This window comes from Carlito syrichta, unplaced genomic scaffold (genome assembly GCF_000164805.1).
Source record: "Carlito syrichta isolate Samal-C Ts95f unplaced genomic scaffold, Tarsius_syrichta-2.0.1 Scaffold301806, whole genome shotgun sequence".
Classification (NCBI taxonomy): domain Eukaryota; kingdom Metazoa; phylum Chordata; class Mammalia; order Primates; family Tarsiidae; genus Carlito; species Carlito syrichta.
Genome location: NW_007245902.1, coordinates 60,564 through 81,571, shown reverse-complemented (window position 1 = coordinate 81,571; position 21,008 = coordinate 60,564). Strand labels below are relative to the sequence as shown.

Below are 21,008 nucleotides of genomic sequence, written 5' to 3'. Positions count from 1 at the left end.
TACAAGGCCTTTCTATATACATTATCCCATAAGATAAATGTTCATTCCGATACCCACGTTACAGATTGAAGAGTTCCAAGCTCATGAGGTTGCAAAGTGACAAAGGTGGCTTGGACTTGGAGGTCTGATTCCAAGCCCAATGCACTTTCTCTTTTACTATATTGGCCTCCTAGAAACGAGGCCAGCCTTGCCCTGTCTACTCATCAAATCCTGTGAGAGGTAGTGCCATCCCAACAAATGCCTGCAGGACCAGACAGTTTATCTACCTCCCTTTTCTACACAATAGGACTCTTATTTCAAGCAACCTTTGATACAGCAAAATTCCCTCCTACAAAGGAATGTGGACAGTCCTTTGGGGTTCTCTGTAACAAGACCCTGCGCGTTGTCTAGGCAGTGTTTAATTAGCACCCACCACCACCTAGAGCAAAGCACTGGTCCCCTGAGGAATCCAGGCCTGGGGCTTGGAAAATTCCACAACCCTGTGACCTCTTTGAGATTTCCTGCCCTGCCTTCCACAGACCCCCCTCACCTCCTTCTTCTTTCAGTGACAGGGATGGGTTCTCCTATAATAAGGAACTCTGTCTCCAGATCCAGACACTGAATTCGTGTTCTCAAAGCAGGAATCCACATGTCTCTTGTATGTTGCCTTTCTTTTTATCATTTCATCGCAGAATAGTTTTCCTAAATGGAACGCTGGATATTTTAAATGGGAAACCTGAGACATCTGTCCTCTCGAGCAGGGTTGTCCCTGTTGCATGGTCCCAGGGGGTAGACTTCTTGTTGTGTGAATAGTGCCCCCTGCCATTGTGCAGTGCCTGAAAGTCCGTTTTTCTGGATTTCAGACATCTCTCATGCCTTTGCTGTTGAATTCACATCCACCTCTGGAGACCCAAAGTGGCCTCAGGATGCCAAGACATTTGACTGGGGTTCCAGAGAAGCATTGCCTCATTGCTAAATCACTTTTACCCTTTCACCCTCGCACCCAGACATTCCACCCCAGCTGCAACACATGCAGACCAGATTTGGCAGCCAGAGCCAACTTAACTTAACACCCCATCCAGAGTGTGAAATGCTCAACTGTTCTGTCTGGGAAGGTGTCTTCCTGGACTTGAAAATGATGAGCTAATTAGTTTGGGAACATGGAAGCTTTTTTGGGGGAAGCTTATGACAGTCTCATTCTGGAGACAGCCACTTCCCCACTCAACATATTCAACAGGAACAGAGACCAGATGATCATGGAAGGCTCTCGTGACCCCCAGCTCCCAGTAACACTGTTTAACTCCTGGCCATCACCTCCACCATCTAAACTACCTAGAAGGAAAGTGATTGAAAAAGAAGAGAGTGAGTTCTGTAAAAGGAGTAAAAACAGCTAGTTTCTTAAAAAATCATATTTTTTTCTGTTTTGATGCAGATTTTTCCTGATTCTTCTTCCTCTCACTCTCCACAGTTTATCAGCAAGTCCTGCCAGCTCTGCCTCCAAACACAGGGATGTTCTTACCTGCACTGCCACCCCTAGTCCAGTGATCCTTGATCAGGCAGATGTTGGCCCCTGGGGCCATTCGGCAACATGCTAATGTCGTCTAGTGGGTAGGGGCCAAGGATGCTACTAAATATCCCGTAATGCACAGGATAGCTCCCACGACAAGGAATCATCTGGCCCCAGGAGCCCATCATGCCACAGTAGAGAGACCCTGATCTATCTAGTCCATGGACCTCTGCATATCCTTTTTTCAAAAGGAGGCTGTTTCCACTCTAGCACCCATCCCAATCCATTTTCTGCTCAGCCAGATGGCTCTTTTTAAAAGAGAAAGAAAATCCTGCATCCCCTGCTTAGAAGCCTGTGTGGTACCTGCAGTGGGAGCGTGTTCCCTCCCTGCTCACGTGAGCTGCGACTGGCTGGCCTGTTGCTTCCCCCTCTGCTCCTCTGACACCCCTGGCTGTTCTACCTCCTGGGCTGTGCACCTGGGCTATACACCAGCGGATCCTCTACACAAGGGCTCCGTCACCTGACATCCCGCGGCCAGCTCCTTGCCAGCCATTTCTCTACCTAAACGTCACTTCCTCAGAGAACACCCCCTTAATTTGCATTTTCTGCACTGCGCCAATGCCAGTATCATTCTTGTTCATGTGTGTATTCTCTGTGTGGGTCTCTCCGTGGGACCCTGAGCTGCTTGCTGGTAGGCACTGTGTACAATGCTGCAGTCCTGGAATAGTGCCTGGCATGTACTGAGCACTCAGTACTGGCTGTGAGAATGCATAAACTGCATCTTCTTTCTTTAGCCTCCAACTGTTTTAAAGTAATGAATTGATTGTTTTTATAAACATCATAGATAATCAGTTTTTAAAAAGTGAACAATACAAAGAAGTTCAAAAAAGAAAGCAAACGTATACCCCAATCCCTCCCAAGAGAAATGCCTGTTTTATTTTGGAATTTGGTTCCAACATTTCTCTCAGTATATATACAGGTAGAGCAATGGAAGGTGGTTGTACCTGCCAATAATTGTCTAAGTATGTCAACCTCCAACTTTTAATCCCCCTTTGATCTACTATTCATTGTTCAGGGAAAAACAAAAGCAACTCCATGGGAGAAAACCCGATGGGTGGGCGTGTAGTCTCCCATCTGACTTCCTTGGGATGTCCGACTTCATACTTTAGAACCTAAAATCCACTGCTCAGTGAGGACCCAGCAGAGGGGACATCTTGAATGCTGGTGCTTGGATCAAGATGGGTTTCTACTGGCAGACTGGTCACTTTAGAGCTGAGTTTTAGCGCATGGTTGTTCTGATAGACAAAGTTTGTCTGGATTTAGGGAGCAACTAGCTATGTTATGTCTGATTCTGCTGTTATTGTGGTTCTTTTTGTGAATACACCAAAAAGGCAGGCGCTGGAGAAGAGGAGGGATGGCTCTAGCCAACTGAGGCCTTGCTTGGCTTGCAGCTTGATGTGTAGACTCAGGAGAGAGCAAAGGATTTCAAAAGCTCCCCCATGTGCCGAGGTCTGTTGGTGGTTGGGATTGGGTGAGTCACAAGTGCTTGCCAGCCGTGCTCCACACACCTGAGCTGAGCGTGCTCAGCCCCAGCCTCCTCAGCTCTGTCTAGCTGCCTGGACAGAGGTCTGGCAAAGGCTGTTCTCAGGGCAGTGAGTCATTTTTCCTCTGGCCCCTGCTCTTATCCCTCTACTCCCTTCCTCCTCCAGTCCCAGAGGACTAGACATTCACAAGCAGCAGCATTTTTCTGGGGAAGTTTCTTTGCTTGCTGGCTACAAAGTTCTGACCTCTTTGTCTCCTAATAAGAGGCCAAGCCAAAGAGCATTCCTGTTTAAAATCACAAGGTTGTCTGGGCTTTAGATTTTTCTCAGTGCTGCTTTTCTCAACCAGTCTTTTTTTCTTGGGGGTGAGGGTGGAAGCAGAAATTCCTTTCCCACCTTAGTATCAGAAGCACCATTTTTCTTTAAAGTACATTGCTGCTTCCTCTAGGAAAAGACATTCTTACCCCTCTGATTTCCCTGGAATGAGGGAGCCTAGGGCCAGAGATCTGATCAAGACAGGTATGTTAGTGGGGGAGAGGGAGAGGGGGAACATATCACTGCAGTGTATTTGACTTTTTTTTTTTTTTTGAGTAGCAGTCTTCCTCTGTCGCCCAGGCTGGCACACTCAAGGCCACCACAGCCTCGACCTGCTGGGCTCAGGCAATCCTACTACCTCAGCCTTCCAAGTTGCCAGACCCATAGGCATGTGCCACCACACCTGGCTAATTTTTGAAATTTATCGTAGAGGCAGGGTCTTGCCAAGTTGCTCAGGCTGGTCTCAAACCTCTGGACTCAGGCAATCCTCCCACCTCCCAAAGTGCTGGGATTACAGGCGCGAGTTACTGTGCCTAGCCTCACGGGAGTGTATTTAAAAGAGCGCACCATGATCACCACCACCTGAGTGCCAGAATCTTCCACCTCGAAGCCTCCATCAGTGTGTGACTGAGGGAGGAGGGAATAAGACTGTGGTAGTGAGAGGAGATTAGAAATGAGGCCATGTGGGTTTGAGGCCAGACCTTCCAGTCCCAGTTACCATGACTACACTGGTCCATGTGTCTCATTGGACCTGTCAGTCAGGTCATTGTGCCAATGGAGGCCCAAGGATGTGGAATTAGGGCTGTGACCTACATAATGAAATGCATACAAACAGGTAAAAGGGCATTTAGTGACTCAGGGGTAGGCGGGTCAGCCCACACTTGGAAAAACAAAGATCTAGTAGATGATAACCGAAAATCTTCTCACTAAACCATGTTGCCTCTTCTATTCTCCTGAGCACTGCAGAATCCAAGTGTAGACACTGAGGTTCTCAGCCTTGTCATCAAAGCCACCAGCTCAGTTGATTTTCTGATTCACTGAAGCAACCTGGCCTCAAGTTATTGGACCAGGAGGTTGGGGCCCAACTCAGATTTCAGCTGTGCTACTGTAAAACCATCTCATTTCAGAAGATCTTTCCTGTCTGTTCCTGCATTTCCCTATGTCTCAAATGAAGTCATTCTAATCTAACCCTTTCTGCCTCCTCTGAGTGACGCATAAAGAGCCCTTTTCTTCAGAAGAAATTGCGTAATGCGTTCATCATTCATTCATTCATTCAACCAAGTTTTTGTTGGAATCTTGTTGTGTCTGCTGATGTTTGCTTGTGGTGGATTGTTTCCTCCTGTGTTTTGTAATCTTGGATTGTAAATTCATCTTTATCAAGGTTTGATCTGTAGGAATCCTGTATGTGCTTGGTTGGGTGAGGGTATTGACCCGAAGGTATCACTGGTACTATTTCTTAGCTTGACCACACAGTTGGTATATATTTGAACTCCAAACTCAGCATGAACCTGAGTGAATGATTTTGTTTCCATCCTGAGCCCAGGCTGAGTGGACATCTTCATTTTCCTGTGTTGTTCAGCAAACATTTTCTGATTTACCTTTTCCCTGAGATTGCAGCCTTCCAAGGGTCCTAATTTTATGCAGGGGTCTCAGTTTCCACCTCTTGAAGCACCATCTTCTGTTCTCACATGGGCACAAAAACCCTAGCCCAGAGTAGTGCCTTCTGGGCTGTTCCAGTGTCACCTTACTGCTCTGGCTTTTAGCTCCCTATTCCTGTGAGTCCCAGGGGATTTCCCTTTCTTATTGTGAACTCAGCTTTGCATGTAAAAGAATAGTCATTAGATTTCCACATTTCTAGATGTTTCATAATGAGCAGGTTTTCAGGTTACCTCGTCTCCCCCACACAAGGTGCTGGGATGGATAGAGAGAATGGTCAGAAAGGACCCTGGTGTGAAGGATTTGCAGAGGAATGGGGATAAGTGGCAGTACTGATGCGGCATAACAGGTGTCAGAGTCCACATACATTGTGGGAACTATGAGCCCTGCTATTCTTTTCATTCATGGTGATGTGAAAAGCCAAACAAGGCTCTTCATTTTCTAGTGGATGATGATTCTGGAGCCCATTTACTTATTCACCCCACAGGCATTTCCTGAGTGCTTGCATGCCAGGCACAGTACTAAACACCGGGACATAGATAGTTCCATATATTTCCAGCAATAACTCTGTGAAGTGGGTCTTTTTATCCTCATTGTACAGAGGTAAATTAGTCTCCCAACCAAAACTTAGGGAGGTTAATTTACCTGCTCAGAGGATGCAGCTACTAAGTGTGAAAATCAGGGCTTCAGACCCCAGGGCATTGCCCTTCCTACTGGGCTATGACTCTTCACAAGAAAGAAACTGGCCAAGTGCCTGGGAGTCCCACACAGAGAGTACCTTTCTCTTTGGGGTTCCTGTTCCTTTCTCTTTCTGGTAGGTGGATGCTGAGTGTAGCCCTGATCCCTAGATTGGTTCCAGTACCCCAGTGGGTCTCATGTCCTCATCTCTAAGTGATCTCTCCTCTCACCCCTACAGGAAGGATACTTAACAAACCCAAGAAGCCTCTGGGAAGACTACCCACACGTGTACCTCCCGTGAGTACTCTTGCGGCTCAGTCCCCAGGAATAAGCAAGCTGGTCCGCTGTCTTCCCATCCCAACACCATGGGCCCACTGGCATGAGGACCGGCTCATGCCCCGAGCCTGTGAGGCCTGCTGCTGTAGATGGTAGGCTCATGTAGAGCCACTTTTTCCCAATGTGCCTGATCAGAGAGTCCCCGAGTGAATATCAAGTGTACTAGCCCCCATCACAGAGCTACCAGACTCTATGAGGCAGATACAGAAGCAGATATCTCTGTAACGTTCTCCGGCTTTGTACCTGCTTGAGGACCTGCTTCCATTCATAGCAAGTCTTCCCTTCCTGCCTTCCACGGTGATACTCTGTCGAGGCAGCATCGCCTGCCTCACCCACTGTCACCCAGATGCCGAGGGGCAATACCTGGTTCCACCTCTCTCAGAAGGCCACCCTTTGCCTTTCCTAAGACCTTTCAAAGCAACAACATCAAAGGCCATGGAGCTGAGTTTGATCTTTCTCTCGCTGCATAGAGCCATCCATCTGTCTGTATACTTGCTGGCCGCCAGCTCCATCCACGGGGCTCAAGGGAGCTCTGTCAGCTCCCTCAAGGTTCAAGAACTCCCCCTCCTCCATGCTTTGTTAATCACGTCTGTTTATCCCCATGGGCTTTCTGTGTTTGTCTCTTTAAGTGGTCTTATATGTGGAACTAGGGCACAGGCCAGCAGGGGAGCCAGTGTCCCCTGTTGGCCTGTGTCTTTTGCACCCCTACTTGGCAAGCACCTGCAGGGATGTTTTTCTCTGTCCTCCGTATGTGACTCACTCCCTTGTCTCCAGCTTCCAGGTGAAGTTCTTCTACCTATGCCAGTTGGCCTACTGGCTGCATGCACTTCCCGAGCTATACTTCCAGAAGGTACGGAAGGTAAGTGCTCCCTTCGCCTGCTGTTCTCCTAGCCACCTGCCCTTCCATCTTTAGCAGCCTGGAATGTTGGGTGGTGATGGGACTGTGTTGGGGGTGAGTTAAATGCTGAGTCTGCCCCTGGAGAAACTCCATGTAGACCCCCGCGCTCAGGCCTGGGGTTTGTCTTTTGCCTGCCTTCTCCACCAGACGCATGGATTGGGGGAGTCAAACTCTGATCTAATTTCCAATGGAGATTTTCTTAAAAATCATTTCCAGTCTTTTTTTTTTAACACTTATTTTTATAGTTTCCCTCTGAATTATTGCCAAAAGCCCTCTTCCCTAGTCCCTGTCTCTTCTTTCTCAACCCAAACCCCTCCCTTTGCCACGAGACCCAAGGCTGCTGGAATTTGGGAATGGACACGAATGCCCTTGGAATTTTCAGCAGCCCAGTGTACAGGCCCTGGGGTGTGACACGGGACTGTGTGTTAAAGCAGCCTGGTCCTAGAGAGGTGGGACAACCTGGCCTTCTCTCCGCCTCCACTTCCTTCCTGCTTCCTTCATCTTCACTTTGGGAAGGAGTGAATTTACCATCTGTTTCTCTTTGCTTCCAGGAGGAGATTCCCCGCCAGCTCCAGTATATCTGCCTGTACCTGGTACACATAGCTGGAGCATACCTCCTGAAGTGAGTGAGCCCTGGGGCCACCCATCCCCTTGCCCTTCACATCTATGTATCTGTCACAGGGTAATTAAATTATCTGGCATTTTTTGGACACCCTCTGTGTGCCTAGTGCCACACTAAGACTTGAGAATGCAAAGACAGGTAGTAGAAGGTTCCGTTCTCTTCACTCTCAGCCTGGTAGGAGAGGCAGTTACAGCCATAGGTAAGGACAGCTGGTGAGGCAAGCACTGTAGTGTGGTATGTGTCATCTGCTGTGGGAAAGTGACTGCTTCAGCCTGAGAGAGAACCAGGAAGACTTCCGATGGAGGTTGGCCTCTGAACCACGGCTGTACAGGCTGAAGACCTCAAGGCTGGACTCCTGCCTCATGGTGTCCCGGGGCAGATGCCACTAGTGTGCACAGCCCTGGGATTCCCTTCCCTTTGGTTTGTAATGAAGTGGATAGTAGCTCGCTGCTCAGTTGTCCTAGAAGCTGAGAGTCTCTTGACCTTGAGAATCTCTTTATGAAAACAGTCAGCTGGGCTCGGTGGCTCGGCCTGTAATCCTGCGCCTTGGGAGGCTGAGGTGAGTGGATTGCCTGAGCCCGCGGGTTCTAGACCCGCCTGGGCAACGTGGCGAGACCTCATCTCTGCAATAAATCAAAAAATTAACTACAGCGCACGCCTGTAGTTCCAGCTACTTGGAAGGCTGAGGCGGAAGGATCGCCGGAGCCCAGCAGGTCGAGGCTGCGGTGGACGGGAGCGGCCACTGCACTCCAGTCTGGGTGACAGAGTGAGACTCCAACTCAAAAAAAAAAAAACAAAAACAGTCATGTTGATGAGTGAGCTATGTCCCTGATCATTTGGACTTTTCCTGAGCTATAGCCATGCAGTGTAGAACACCTTGTCCTTCCTCTAGGCTGGCATCTTGAGAGCTTCTGTGGTGCCTGGAGCTCTCAGGGTCCACTGTCTCCTAAATTCTCACAGATATCCTGTAAGAATAACTAACTTGAATGAATAGAGTCAGGAAGGGAAAGAGCTCTCAAACTCTGGTCTCCTGTCTCTGGAGACCTATAGAAGCACCAATTCCTGGATGGGTCTTTGAGGTTGAAGGCTGTTCTGTGCTGCTAGTTCAGCTCTGACCTAGTGTTAGATGCTTATGTGTCACATACAGAATGAGTCTAAAGAAGCTGTTCTGGTCCAGGAACAGTAGTTCATGCCTGTAATCCTGGACTTTGGGAGGCTAAGGTGGGAAGATCTATCTCTTGAGGCCAGGAGTTCGAGACCAGCCCGGGCAACATAGTGAGACTCTGTCTCTAAAGTAAATAAATCAGTCAGTCTGCCTTGCCATTCTAGCAGTGATGAGGACCAGGAGAGGATGTATAAGCCCGATGACATAGAAGGAGTGCCTCCCGCTTCCCCATGGACCACTTAGCTGTGTAGACTTGGATAATGGAAAGCTGGACAGCAGAAACACTTTACATTTCTACATTCACAGCTCAGTAAACTTGTCCCAAGCACCTTTAGCGTGTTCGGTCCAGCCTAGGTGATGAGTGTAGAGCACTGAGCACTGGAAGAACCTAGGCCAGGTCCCCGGTGGGAGCAGGCCAGGGCCTTGATCTTGATCAGACAAGCAAAATGTCTGGGTCAGTATTAGGAACAATTCCGGAAGACATGGCAGCTCAACTGAATCCTGAAGGATGAGGTGGGGCCAGTCAGGGAAGGTGGGAGGGAAAGCCACAGGCCCAGGGGACAGCCTGAGTCCAGGCGTGATGGCCCCTGCTCCTGGTGGCGTCATGTGGGGAGTGTAATAAAGCTGGTCTTTCTTCCTCAGCCTCAGCCGCCTGGGTCTGATCTTGTTGCTCCTGCAGTACTCGACTGAGTTCCTCTTCCACATGGCTCGGCTCTTCTACTTTGCAGATGAAAACAACGAGAGGCTGTAAGTGCGGCCTCTGGAGGCAGGCCTCTCCCATGTCTGGATGGTTGGTGGGCCCCTCCCTGGGTCCTGACTGCCCACTTACCTATAGGCGGCACCCTTGGGTTATTTTTTTTTCCTGGAGCATCTTATTCTAGCCCCTCCCTCAAGCACCTTCGTAGGCCCCCCCTTGAATCCTTTTCCTACTCGGGGTCTCTTCTGGAGATATAGGTGAAGGTTCCATCAAGGGCCCTAAAGGCTGATGTCCCTCTTCTGCTTCTGCGATCAGGTTCAGTGCCTGGGCTGCTGTCTTTGGGATCACCCGTCTCTTCATCCTCACCCTTGCCGTGCTGGCCATTGGCTTTGGACTGGCTCGCGTGGAAAACCAGGCGTTTGACCCCGAGAAAGGGAACTTCAACACGTTGCTTTGCAGGTGAGTTGGGCAGAAGTCAGGGCTCTCTGAGCACCACTAGGAGCCCCTTGAATTTGGGGCAACCTCTGTAGGACAGGAGGGAGCAGACCTTCTCCCACACATTGCTATTTAGCTGGAAGTCTCTGGACTTTGAGCCTGATGGGAGAAGAGACCCCAGCCTTCTACTTCCATCAAAACCATCTTTACTCCCTGGTCCTGGGTTGCTCAGACTGCAGCCCAAGTCCCAATCCAAACAGGACCCAACTCCCTTACGTGTCTCCATCACTTCGTGGCACACAAAGGTTTCACATCCAGGATCTCAGATGACTGTCACCATGCTGTGTTCTCAGCAGCATGGACGGGACATCTTCTACCAGCGAGGAGTGTGTCGAGGAAGCCGCTGTGTTCCCATGAACCCACAGGCTCGGGAGGGTGATTATCCAGGGTTGCTCTGCTTTTAAGTGACATGCTAGACGAGAAGCCACTCTTCGAGAATTATTCCAGCTACATCACCAGTCAGTTCATTTGAATTCTACCAGTGTTTGTGGAGCTCACATTAGCCTCATTCTGTGCAATAAGTGTTCCTGGGCCCTCCCAGGCATGGGAGTAGTGTGGTTGTAGGGGAGGGGCGTACACCTGACACCTCTTCCTTCCCATCTCCCTGGCCCCTGTCCCTTCACCACCCTGGAGTGTGCTAGTGCAAAGGCTGCTTGATGAAGCACACATCATTCTGGTGATGGTGGCGGTGAGGGTGAAGGTGACGAGCTGTGGGAGCTGAGGGTCCCCGGCCCTGGTTCTCCCCCAATAGCTGGCCTCAAGCCCATCCTCTGCCCCTGCAGGCTCTGTGTGCTGCTGCTGGTATGTGCTGCCCAGGCCTGGCTCATGTGGCGCTTCATCCACTCCCAGCTGCGGCACTGGCGGGAATACTGGAACGAACAGAGTGCCAAGCGGAGAGTCCCAGCTGCCCCCAGACTACCCGCCAGGCTCCTCAAGAGGGAATCTGGTGAGTGCCAGGGCCCTTGGCTCAGAGCAGCGCAGGGGAAGTCTGTCTGGGACAGGTGGGAGGAGCCAAGCCCCACTCCTTAAGCTCTCCTCAGACCAGCCCTACAGGCTCCTCCTTCCTGATCCTTTCCAGCCCAGGGCTCCTGGCTCCTGGCTCCCTTACCGGCGCGTGGCTGGGATGGGCCAGGGACAGCTTGTGGGCGGGGCCAGTCCTAACAGGCCCGCGAGCCCTGGCCACTGTGGGGCAGGGCAGTGGCTGGGTGGGGAACTCTGGCGGGAAGCATGTCCTCAGGGTGGCTTCTGGAGCCCAGCCAAGTCCTGCTGCTGCCACCGCCCATTCTCCGTGCTGTGCGGTGGCCCTGTCCTCACCTGCCCTTTTGCTCCACATCTCGGCCTGCCCCTGCCTCCCAGCTTCTTTGGGAATGACTCATGGTGACACAATGCTAGGTGGACGGCAGGGGCGGACACCCACTTTTCCCTTGGCTCCTACACACACTCCAGTAATCACCCAGGCCCTTAGGCCCTGCCAGCCCCGCACGTTCTGCCCAGCCTGGGGGCCTGTCTGCACCAGGCTCTGCTTTCTGACTCACCAGCCTTTCTCCAGGCAGCCACCTGCTTGGCAAAGGCTCAGGTGTGTTTGAAGCTGACACATGTGAAGCTGGGTGTGAGGAGGCGTCAGGCCTGGCTGATAGGGGAGGTCCAGGCCTGAGGCTGCAGCCTGACATGGCTCTTGGACTTTGAGCAGGCACATGGAAGTATTTTTAACAGCAGGAGAGAGAGCATGGTGTTTCTGCCAGAGGATTGTCAGGCATCCCAGTGAGGCCTTGTCCCTACAGCCTCTCAACCCCCTCCCTGCTGTGGCCACTGTTCCTGGGAGTTGTTTGTGTAATGGGCTGGTGTCCTGCAGAGGCTCACGAGGAACTGAGGACTCTGGCAGCATCTGAGTGGTTCCAGCGAGTGGCTGGCCCCAGCCTTAGGCTGTGGTGGTGGGCTTCTGCCTATTCCTGAATTTCTGGGTGTCACCCTGGCCCTTCCTGCTCAGGGACAGTCAGAGACAAGAGGGTGCTTGTCCAAGACACTGGGGAAAGCAGGAACCAACTGGGAGCTGGCTGCTGACTCCATGGGCCATGGGAAACTGCAGCCCAGTATTCCTGTGGCACGTCCACGGACAGCAGCAGGGCCGCCCAGGCCACTCCCTTGGCCCAGCCCTCCCCTCCCTTCTGCTTCAGTCCCAGCAGAAGTGCCATGTATGTCTGTTTCCTTCCTACTTCCAGGTTACCATGAAAATGGAGTGGTGAAAGCAGAGAACGGAACCTCCTCACGGACTAAGAAACTCAAGTCTCCTTAAGGCCAAAGTGCTGAGAACAGGAATCCTCTTGGTGGGGGCCCAGCATAGGGCGAGGAGCCCAGACCCCTCTCCCTGTCTTCTCCTTCCTGCTTGTGAACCTCTGTCTCCAACAGCAGAAACCTGGTCTTTAAACAGGGGTTTTTCTCTCCTTCTTGGCTTTCTTTTCTTATTCTTCCATATACCATTCTCAATAAAGCCAAAAATTCTCCTCTTTCCCCCAGGCCACCTCATGCTCTCCCCTGTGTCCTGTGCTGGGCTTTCCAGAAGCCTGGGTGCTCACGCTATCTTTCTGCTTTTCCCTTCTTTCTCATCCTTCATGGCTGCTGCTTTTCCTTCTTCAGTTCACCATGTTGTGCAATTTTTCTGTCTGACTTTTGCAATGGGAGGGAGCTATGGTTGCAGTCCTGTCCGTCAGTCCCCAGGAGCCTCCATCTGGGCCGTGGCAGGCCTCTTGGTGGTCCTCGCATGGATAGGCAAGAAAAGGGGTGCCTGGCCCTCCTGGATCTTGATCTCTTTGGTGCTGATTAACTGATGAGATTTGTGGCTCCAGTTCTGCACATACCATCTTGAGGCACGGTGGTTGCTGCTCATTGTAAATGCCAAGGCGTTTGGCTTTGGGACGTGACAACTCAGTCCAGAAGGATGGATGGCGTTACCTCTGTTGGGTCCTGTGACTTGAGAGAGCTTACCCATGGCTGGCTAGGGATTGGAAACCAGCGCGCTGTCGCCCGATGGGGCATTGCTGATGGAAGACGAGTCTTCCCACTGTGTAGAACAAGAGCCGAGCATACTGCACAGCGGGTTCTTCTGGAAAGGTAACGGCGGCCAACACGATGAAGGAGCCAACCCGGCCTTTCTTCAGCAGTCCCAGCTGCAGTCCTTCAGCCATTCACCAGCATTCAAAACCAAACCAAACAGCAGTTCCCAGACCTGTCTGAGACTGACTGGCCCCAAGCTCCAGAACCAGCCAGCTCGGGCAGGGGCCAAACTTGCTACCTTGACTTCATCTCTAGCTGCAGAAACACTAAGCCTTGAGGGCTCCAGCCCCATGCCAGTCCCTGATGTCCAGGGAGGGTCCCTGGGCTGCTGTTCCCCTGGCCCCCCTTGTTGAGTGTTCTTTGGCATCGTTGTCACTTGCTGATGTTTGTTGAGTGTACCTATAGCATTTTAGACTGTGTGGAACCAGCACTGACTCAGAATTACTCTCTGGTTAGGTGACAGGAGTCGTTTTACCCCCCCCCGCCACACACACACATATTTTTTCCCTTCCCTCCACCTGAGGACAAGGCCTCCAATCCTTAGGGTGCTTTGTGAGGACTTCCAGCAGGAGTGTTAGGCTTTAGAAGGTCCTAAGTTAGAACATTTACACCACATGCTGAGGCAGGAGCAGTCCACGGTGGGCACAGGGTTTAGTGTCATGTAGTAGACTAGTCTTTCTGGCATCATAGTAGAAACCAAGCCTTGGATTCTTACCCAAAAATGGGGAAGTGGTCTTTTCGTCAAGGCAACTCCCCTTCTCCAAGTCACTTACTTATAGATAAACTTAATTTCCCAGCGACTGGGGGATTTATTTCCTAACACCATTGTAGACCTTTATCTCTGTCCAAGATGTGGTTGCAGGAATGGGAAGAACCACCCTTGGCTGCTTTTGATTGCCATTAGGAAGCGGGACTGTTTGTGAAAATAGCGTTTCTCCAATCCCTCCCTCTCCTTCCTTGTCACCTCTCTGACTACACAACAGGATGTGGGTAAAGGTGGCATGGTATCCACATAGCCGAGCTCATCTGGAGCCCCTTGGCCATTTCAGTCACAGCCCTGACAGGGACTCTAATTGAGTTCAGGCTCTACCTTGACTGGGAGCTGCCACCGGAGAGTGTTCAGCCACCCCCTGCAAGCCTGCCTTCCTGCTCGTTAGCTAGACACCCATCCAGGGCTCTCCCCAGGCTGTGGTACTGGCAGTCCCCAGCTTCCCCAGGAGGTCTCTTCCTCTCAGGTGAGCCCCAGTTAAACCGTTGCATGGTACCTTTGACAGTAGAGCGTGCTCGCCAGGTACCAGGCGCTGAGGATGAAGTGGTGCACAGACCCACTGAGGTCCTGCAATCAAGCAGCCTCTGCTCTCCTGTCTGTAGGTTTCCACTGCTCTGTCCCAAGACACTTGGGTGCCAGAGACACCATGGCTTCATGTTCCTGAATCTCCTGCGAGTTTCCAGTGCTGCCAGTATATCATGTCTTGGATGTGGTACCCCCAGCCCAGTGGCTGGTGTTGACTTAGGTTCTGTTTCCCAGCGGACAAGAGTGTGTTCAGGGTTTGCTGTATGTTAAAAAACAAAAAACAGAAAAACAAAAAACACTAAAAAAATCAGAGACCATGAATGAGGCTGGCGTTTCACTATCCCTGGCTTCAGAGATGGTTGGGGCCTAGATGGTGGTTGTAGAGTACTTTGTCACCTCTACCAGCCTTCCTCGCATGTTTATTTCATAGAAGAGCCAAAGCTTTGGCAAGTTGATATGATCCATGTTGCCTGAGCTGAAGTAGCTCAATTCGACTTCATCCCGTGAGTGAGCTTGCTGGACTAGCTTGTTCTAACTCTGGCCACACTGGCTACTATGTTCTGTTTTATGCTCTCTCTCATGTCCCCAAAGTGCCAAGCCGGATACCTCCACATTTGAGAGCCCAGCTCAGTACCATTCACCGAGAGCAAGAGAAAGATGTCACCTACCTCAGCACCCATGGCCTCCCAATGTCCCTGCTGGGCTCACTCGTGGGGAGGCCAATGGGTGGCAGTGGAAGGAGAGGGAGGCTGTGTCAGGGGACAGAAGATCCCGGGCTGCCGGCTCCCTCCTTGGAGGTTCAGTGATGGGAAAGTTATTTTTACAACTCAGGCTGTGATAGCTGCGCTATTAATAAGCTGCACGTGTTCCTTCTGGAGGTAGGGGCTGGCTCTGGGTAAAAAGGGAGCAGGCAGAGCCGGGAGAGCTGCTGTGCCCATTCTAGTCTCTCCTAACCCTGCGTGTGCCGGGGCCACTGGGCCCCAGTGGTTGCTGAGGAGCTTGTGTGTTCCTGTCCCAAGGAACAACTTACCGACATTTAAGAAACCAAAACAGACATCTGTGCTCTGGCCACCTTCACGGAGACTTCTCTTGACAGGGATCCCTGAGACCCGAAACGCCCCTGAAGCCTGGGGCAGGTGTGAGCTCTTGGGTTTTCTTTGGTGACCTCCTTCCTCAAAACCTCTTGATCTTTTTTCTAGGCAGCAAATAAGAGGTTGTGTCCAAGAGCGCACCCCTCTCAAGACTCCACAACAAAATTATTCTGAGGGTACTTTGATTAGAAGTGGCTTGCTGACCCTGTGGCTGGGACGGCCTTGGTTTGGGTTTCCTTTATGTGCCTCAGTCTTCCTGTTGGCTCTTCCTGGCCCTGGTGTGAAAGAAGGTAGGGAGGTCTGGACATATGACTTCCCCTGCCCAGGGGCCTGGGTGTCACAAGTGAACAAGCTGCAATCCTTGATCATCCGAGGTCTCTGTTATTCGCTCATGGAGTCAAGACAGCAAAGTGGTCCTTCTTTCTTTCCTCTGCTTATGGTCCTCCTCAGGAAAGGACTTTGGGGATTACTGGAGGATGAGGTCATTGTCAGATGATTTGAAAACCTAAATAGAATCCCTCGCCAGCCCAGGCTATCCCACAAGGAAGCCTTTACCAGTTCTCACCCTTCACCTACTGCTGGTGTGTTAACGCCTCTTCCTAAAGGGCCAAGAAAGACCACCCTCCCCGTGAGAGCTGCCTGGCTCTTGCATGGAGTTCATGGGCTGAGCAGAGCTATGAAGAGGCCCATTCAGATTCGCAGGCTCCCTGCAGAGTGTGTCCCGAGTAGGTCTTGTGTGTGTCTTAAGTGCCTTACTTTGCCGTGTAGGTTTTCACTTGTTCTGTGTGGCCAGCCCACAGCTGCCAGGGCTCTAGGACTGTTTGTCATATGCAGCCAAGGACACCATACCTCAGTACAGTTACATATAAAAGGGACAGGGATTTTGACAGTTTCGACACCACCCTCCCTTTGCGTTGGGGTCTGGTGTGTTGTGTTTGGTTTTTGGTTTTTCTCATGTGTCAGTTCTCTTCTAGTCCAGCTGGGTGGCTGCAAAAGCCTGTGAGGTGGCCTGGCCACAGGCACGTGCACCTCACACCTGTTGAGGGAAGCTAGAGGCTTCCTTATCCCCCCAGGACCCCACATAGTGAGCCCTACTCTATCGGTCTTCCCCTTGCCCCACATTCAGAACAGAAGGCACCCCTGCCATAACCTCTTCCCATTCAACCCAAAGTTTCTGTGATAAAGGTGTTTACTTTTACTTCCCAGACTCGAGTGCTGACTCGCAGACAACCCCTGTGATGATGGGTCGAGCTGACTGCTGCAGAATTGGTGGCGCTTCTGACTCGGTGTCACCTTGTGCTGGCAGCAGTGAACCTCTCCTCTGTCTGCCTTTTTCTTGCTCTTCCGGGTTGTGCAATATCTCTTCCAGCCAGTGGACTTTCCACAGGCCTTTCTGTCCCTCCCAGCACCCTGCAGTTGGGGGAGAGATGGGACCCGCGGGAGGGGCAGTGTCATCCCTTACAGAAGAAATGTCAGCCGGTTTCCCTTTGTGCTGTCATTCTCGTGATCTTGGGTGGGTTTCCGTGGCACTCTTGTCGAGCATGTAGCATCATCTTAGAAGTCCATGTTGTTGTTTTTAATCTTTTGAAGAGGAAAAATATACCATCCTCACGATGGGGCATAAGTCAGTGTCTGGGCCTAAGCTGCGTTGTGGTGCCCGTGACATCACCATCACTCTGCCAGAAGGCAGCCCAGAGCTCTCGTTCACGAGGAGAGGAAGGATGCTTGGAGAGTCGGCAGCCGCGTTCGGACAGGATCTGGCTGTGACAGCACCATTTCCTCCGGTACACACCCGTGTGTTTGTGCAATGAGACGATAAGCCTCGTTGTCCAGTTCCTGTTTAACGAGCATCTGAAGGATGAGCTGAGGCTGCTGTGCCCTGTGCAGCTCACGGTGCGGATGTGGACAGGTCGTCTCTTTGTTTTTCTACTTTAGCCTGTTCATGTTACGGACCGAATTCCAACAAGGAACTCAAGGAAAATTTGTACCTGCCGTATTTATGCTTTCGTGTAAAAGGGTTGGGGGGAGGGGTGTCTTTTTACTTTTGGTGAACTTTTTTTTCCAAAATCATTTTTCCACTGTTTCTGTCTGGTTTTGAAACAAATTACAGTTTTGTATGGATTTTTTAAATGTACATTTTGAAACAAATGATCAAATATTTTCTGAAATAACTGAATAAAAGGCATAGAATTATCAGAATTGTCTCGCATAACTTCCCTTACATGTGTCTGTAGAATGATGCTTTTTAAGCTGGATGCTTTCATGTGCTTTTACTTGAAGAATGAGTTTGCGTCCTTTTGGCCCTCATGTCCAATACTGTCCACTATATTAGTTGTTTCTTGGATGTCTTGAGATGTGTTTGTCCATCGTGGGAATGTGAGTTAGGGAGTTGGAAGGATGGAGCGTCGGTTACATTGAATGCTGGGTAGGAACAAGCATCATTTGGATATGAATCTTTTAAGAGGAAAGTGGGGAAAGGGATTTTCTCAACATGGGTTTGTGGCAAGGAAGCTCTAGAAGCAAGCACACCACCCATGATGCTTGCTGTACTATGAAGTCATTTGGCTTAGAGGAAATGGGGTTTAGTTTGTGTGTAGAAGCCAACCAAAGTGTTGTTGCTTGGTGAAGACATCCAAGTGCTAGTAACAATGGTGGACAGCGGGTGCCGGTGTCACTCAGGTGGCCTGCTATTGCCCGTAGCTGTCTGCTGCACTTTGCAGAACCATCTTTGGAGAAAGCTCAGGAGATGAGTACAGTCACAGGTGGCAGTTAGCCAAGGACACCATAGGGTGTGGAGTTAAAAAGGAAATGCTGACTTGAGGAAGGTGAGTAGCTGTGATGGAGGGCAAGCTTTGGTGTGGACTTGGCTTTAGTCCTACTCTGCCATGAGAAGCCAGTGATTTCCAACAGCCAGCTTTATGAGTCTGCTTGCTCACCTGCGTCTAAAGGTTTTGGTTTTGTTTTGCAGGGAATGGTGGTAGTGAGAGACACCGAATGCTAAGCTCACGGTATGGATAAAGCACTCAAACTGATTTTTAAATGAACATGTCCATACATAAGTGCCGGCAGGAGATTCAGGAGTCACTCACCTGGGTGACCCTTTCTTCTCTGGAAATAACATTTAGAAAAGTCTCTAGCAAGTGGTCCCAAATACCCTCAGAGCCTACATACGGGTTTGATATACCTTTGAAGGTATTGTCAAGGCCCTCTGGTGGCCCAGACAGAGTACAGAACTGGGGGTCTGAGTAGTGGCTAACTCACAGCCAGTCTTTACCCACAAGGCGGATTGTATAAGCTTTGGGGCCATGAGCACCCTAAACCGTCTTCGACAAATCCTTCAATTAGATCTGACAGCTTCAGTTACCATGTGTCTCCACTGCAGATGTTGATAGGTGGTGCTAATTCTCTCTCAACTCCCTGGCGGCAAGTCTGAAGCGATGGTCATGTCAGCTTCCTACAATATTGCTAGCTGCAGGCTCATGCTCAGCTCTCACCCATCACCTGCGCTCCAGGCTCCAGATGTATGCCAGCTATGACAGTAGCCCAGGATCATTAGGGACATCTAATGGCGGCATGGCCATTCAGGATTTTGGTAGAAAAAGTGATTTGCTCTGACTCTAGTGGTTCATGGCTCCTACATTTGGTGCCGCATGGAGACTGAGAGGTAAGTGGTGAGGATACAGACGCCACAAGAGTGACCTGTGACTTGGGTCTTTCATGAAGTAGCTTTCTTGCTTTGTTACGGTGCTGTCAGTTCTCAGCTTCTTCATCATGGGTAAAATGAAAGGACATGCGAGGTGAGGAGTGGACAGCAAGCTAAGGAATGTGTGTGAATAGGGCCAGCCTCATTCAAATCAGCTGAGACACTTCTAACAGTTACAGTGGGGCTGACGTCTTAATACTGTTCCCCGTTACATTCAGTAAAAGAGAATCTATATTTTCCCTAGTGGAAGAGACATAGGAAAGTAAAAGAGACGAGTGGTTAGAAGTGAGGCTCAAAGGGCTATGATACTTGGGTTTCAAAGGGTGGGTGATGGGATGTTGAATGCGACTTCCCTAGACCACCCTTTTGGCTGAGGACAAACATTGGCAAGTATGTCTACAAGGTACAGGTTACTACAGGTCATGGAAGATTTGCTGAGGAGGGGCCCAAAGCTGCTCTTCCACAGGAGGCGGGAGTGATGGAGAACACATCGGAGAATGCTTTGGCTCTGCAAGCTGAGTGAGGCGGGTGCCTAGTTCTCACCTAAAAAGTCTCAGGAAAGAAACTGAGCTGTGTCGCTGCATAGCCGAGACAGCCATGTGGGCGAGAATGTGGCAAGAGTGCACAACCTGAGGACCTCCTGAGAGGATGAAGAGGGGGCTGGGGAGCGTCCTGTTAGAGCATCTAGGAATGGTACTTAAGACTTCCTGTGAGAAAGACTTCTAGGAACTCACAAACAAGGGTGCCAGCCCCAGACTGTGACATTACTAGCCACAAAGTTTCTACCCCTTAACCCTTCCTAGAGCCTACAAGGGCCAGAAACAGCAGCATGACAGGGAGCACAAGACAGAAGGAAGGAAAAACCCACTACACCTGCCCAACACATACTCTGTTTACTACAGGCTGCCGAGCCTGGCTCAGGACTAAGCTGGGGCAGGTAGGATCGAGCTTAGTAATTTTTAGACTGAGAGAAACTCTTAAAATACAGATGGTCACCAACTTTCAGTGGTTTGACTTAGGCTTTTTCCATTTTATGATAGGTTTATCAGGGTATTAAATGCATTTTCGACTTGTGATATTTTTGACTTACAGGGTTTTATCGGACCATAACTCCATTGTAAGTTGAGGAACATCTGTACTTGAAAATGAGACTTTAAAAAAAATAGTTAAGAGTGACTGGGGGTAAAACAAAAACAAAACATGGGTTCTTTCTGAGATAACAACCTGAAGCAGGAAAGGAGTCAACATAATATGTTTATAGCCCTTTTAATAAGCTGGTTGGAGGTAGCTTAGCTCATTGGGAAAGGAAACTCCAAGGGAAGTTCCCCAGCTGTTCTGAATGGGCCCAGGCAGCCTAGATCCTGTATAACTCCATTCTCATTCATGCGACATTTTGGGTGACAGGGAGGAATTTGAAATAGCACTTTTTAAAAAAGGTGAACTTAGTAACTGACTTCAACCAAAGAGCAGCCCTGGTTCTATTTAAAGCTAGTCAGAGCTCATTAGAGAACTAGTAACTGCTATTATCTCAAGGCTGGCCTCCCAAGCGTGTTTTTCTTTCTTTCTTTCTTTTTTTTTTACTACAACCCACATCAAGAAATACATTTTACATCATGATACAGTAAATACACTCAGTTGAAACAGAAGTTTCATGAAAAAATACCCTACTATATGTATCACACTGGTATTTTCTATTCCATTTTATTCAAAATGCAAGTCTACTAATGGGCCTAGAACCACAATTTGAAAAACATGTGGTATATTTCCCTATGTTATTGGAGTGGGCAAGTGGGTAGTGGTGGGGCCATTGGCTAGCATCAATGGGAATATTGTGTTATTTCCAATACCCCAAATGATGCTTCCAGAAAATTCTATCATTCTACCTGCTCTTAATCATTCTATATCTTTATCAGTTGATTATCCAGATAAACAGAACTTACAGGGTATATGTGTGTGTGTGTGTGTGGTGGGGGGGGTGGC

At 50.0% G+C, this 21,008-nt stretch overlaps 1 protein-coding gene across 1 annotated transcript in view; it reads left to right on the top strand.

Moving 5' to 3' along the window:
- The window catches only part of TRAM2 (translocation associated membrane protein 2), a 35,162-nt gene extending 22,761 nt beyond the window's left edge, over positions 1–12,401 (top strand). The window contains exons 5-11 of the mRNA XM_008055269.1: positions 5,915–5,973; positions 6,787–6,871; positions 7,462–7,532; positions 9,340–9,444; positions 9,710–9,853; positions 10,672–10,835; positions 12,109–12,401. Of these exons, the coding sequence (XP_008053460.1) occupies positions 5,915–5,973; positions 6,787–6,871; positions 7,462–7,532; positions 9,340–9,444; positions 9,710–9,853; positions 10,672–10,835; positions 12,109–12,182 (702 nt within the window). The 3' untranslated portion in view covers positions 12,183–12,401. The remainder of the gene's footprint in view (positions 1–5,914; positions 5,974–6,786; positions 6,872–7,461; positions 7,533–9,339; positions 9,445–9,709; positions 9,854–10,671; positions 10,836–12,108) is intronic.
- The last annotated feature ends 8,607 nt before the right edge of the window (positions 12,402–21,008 follow it).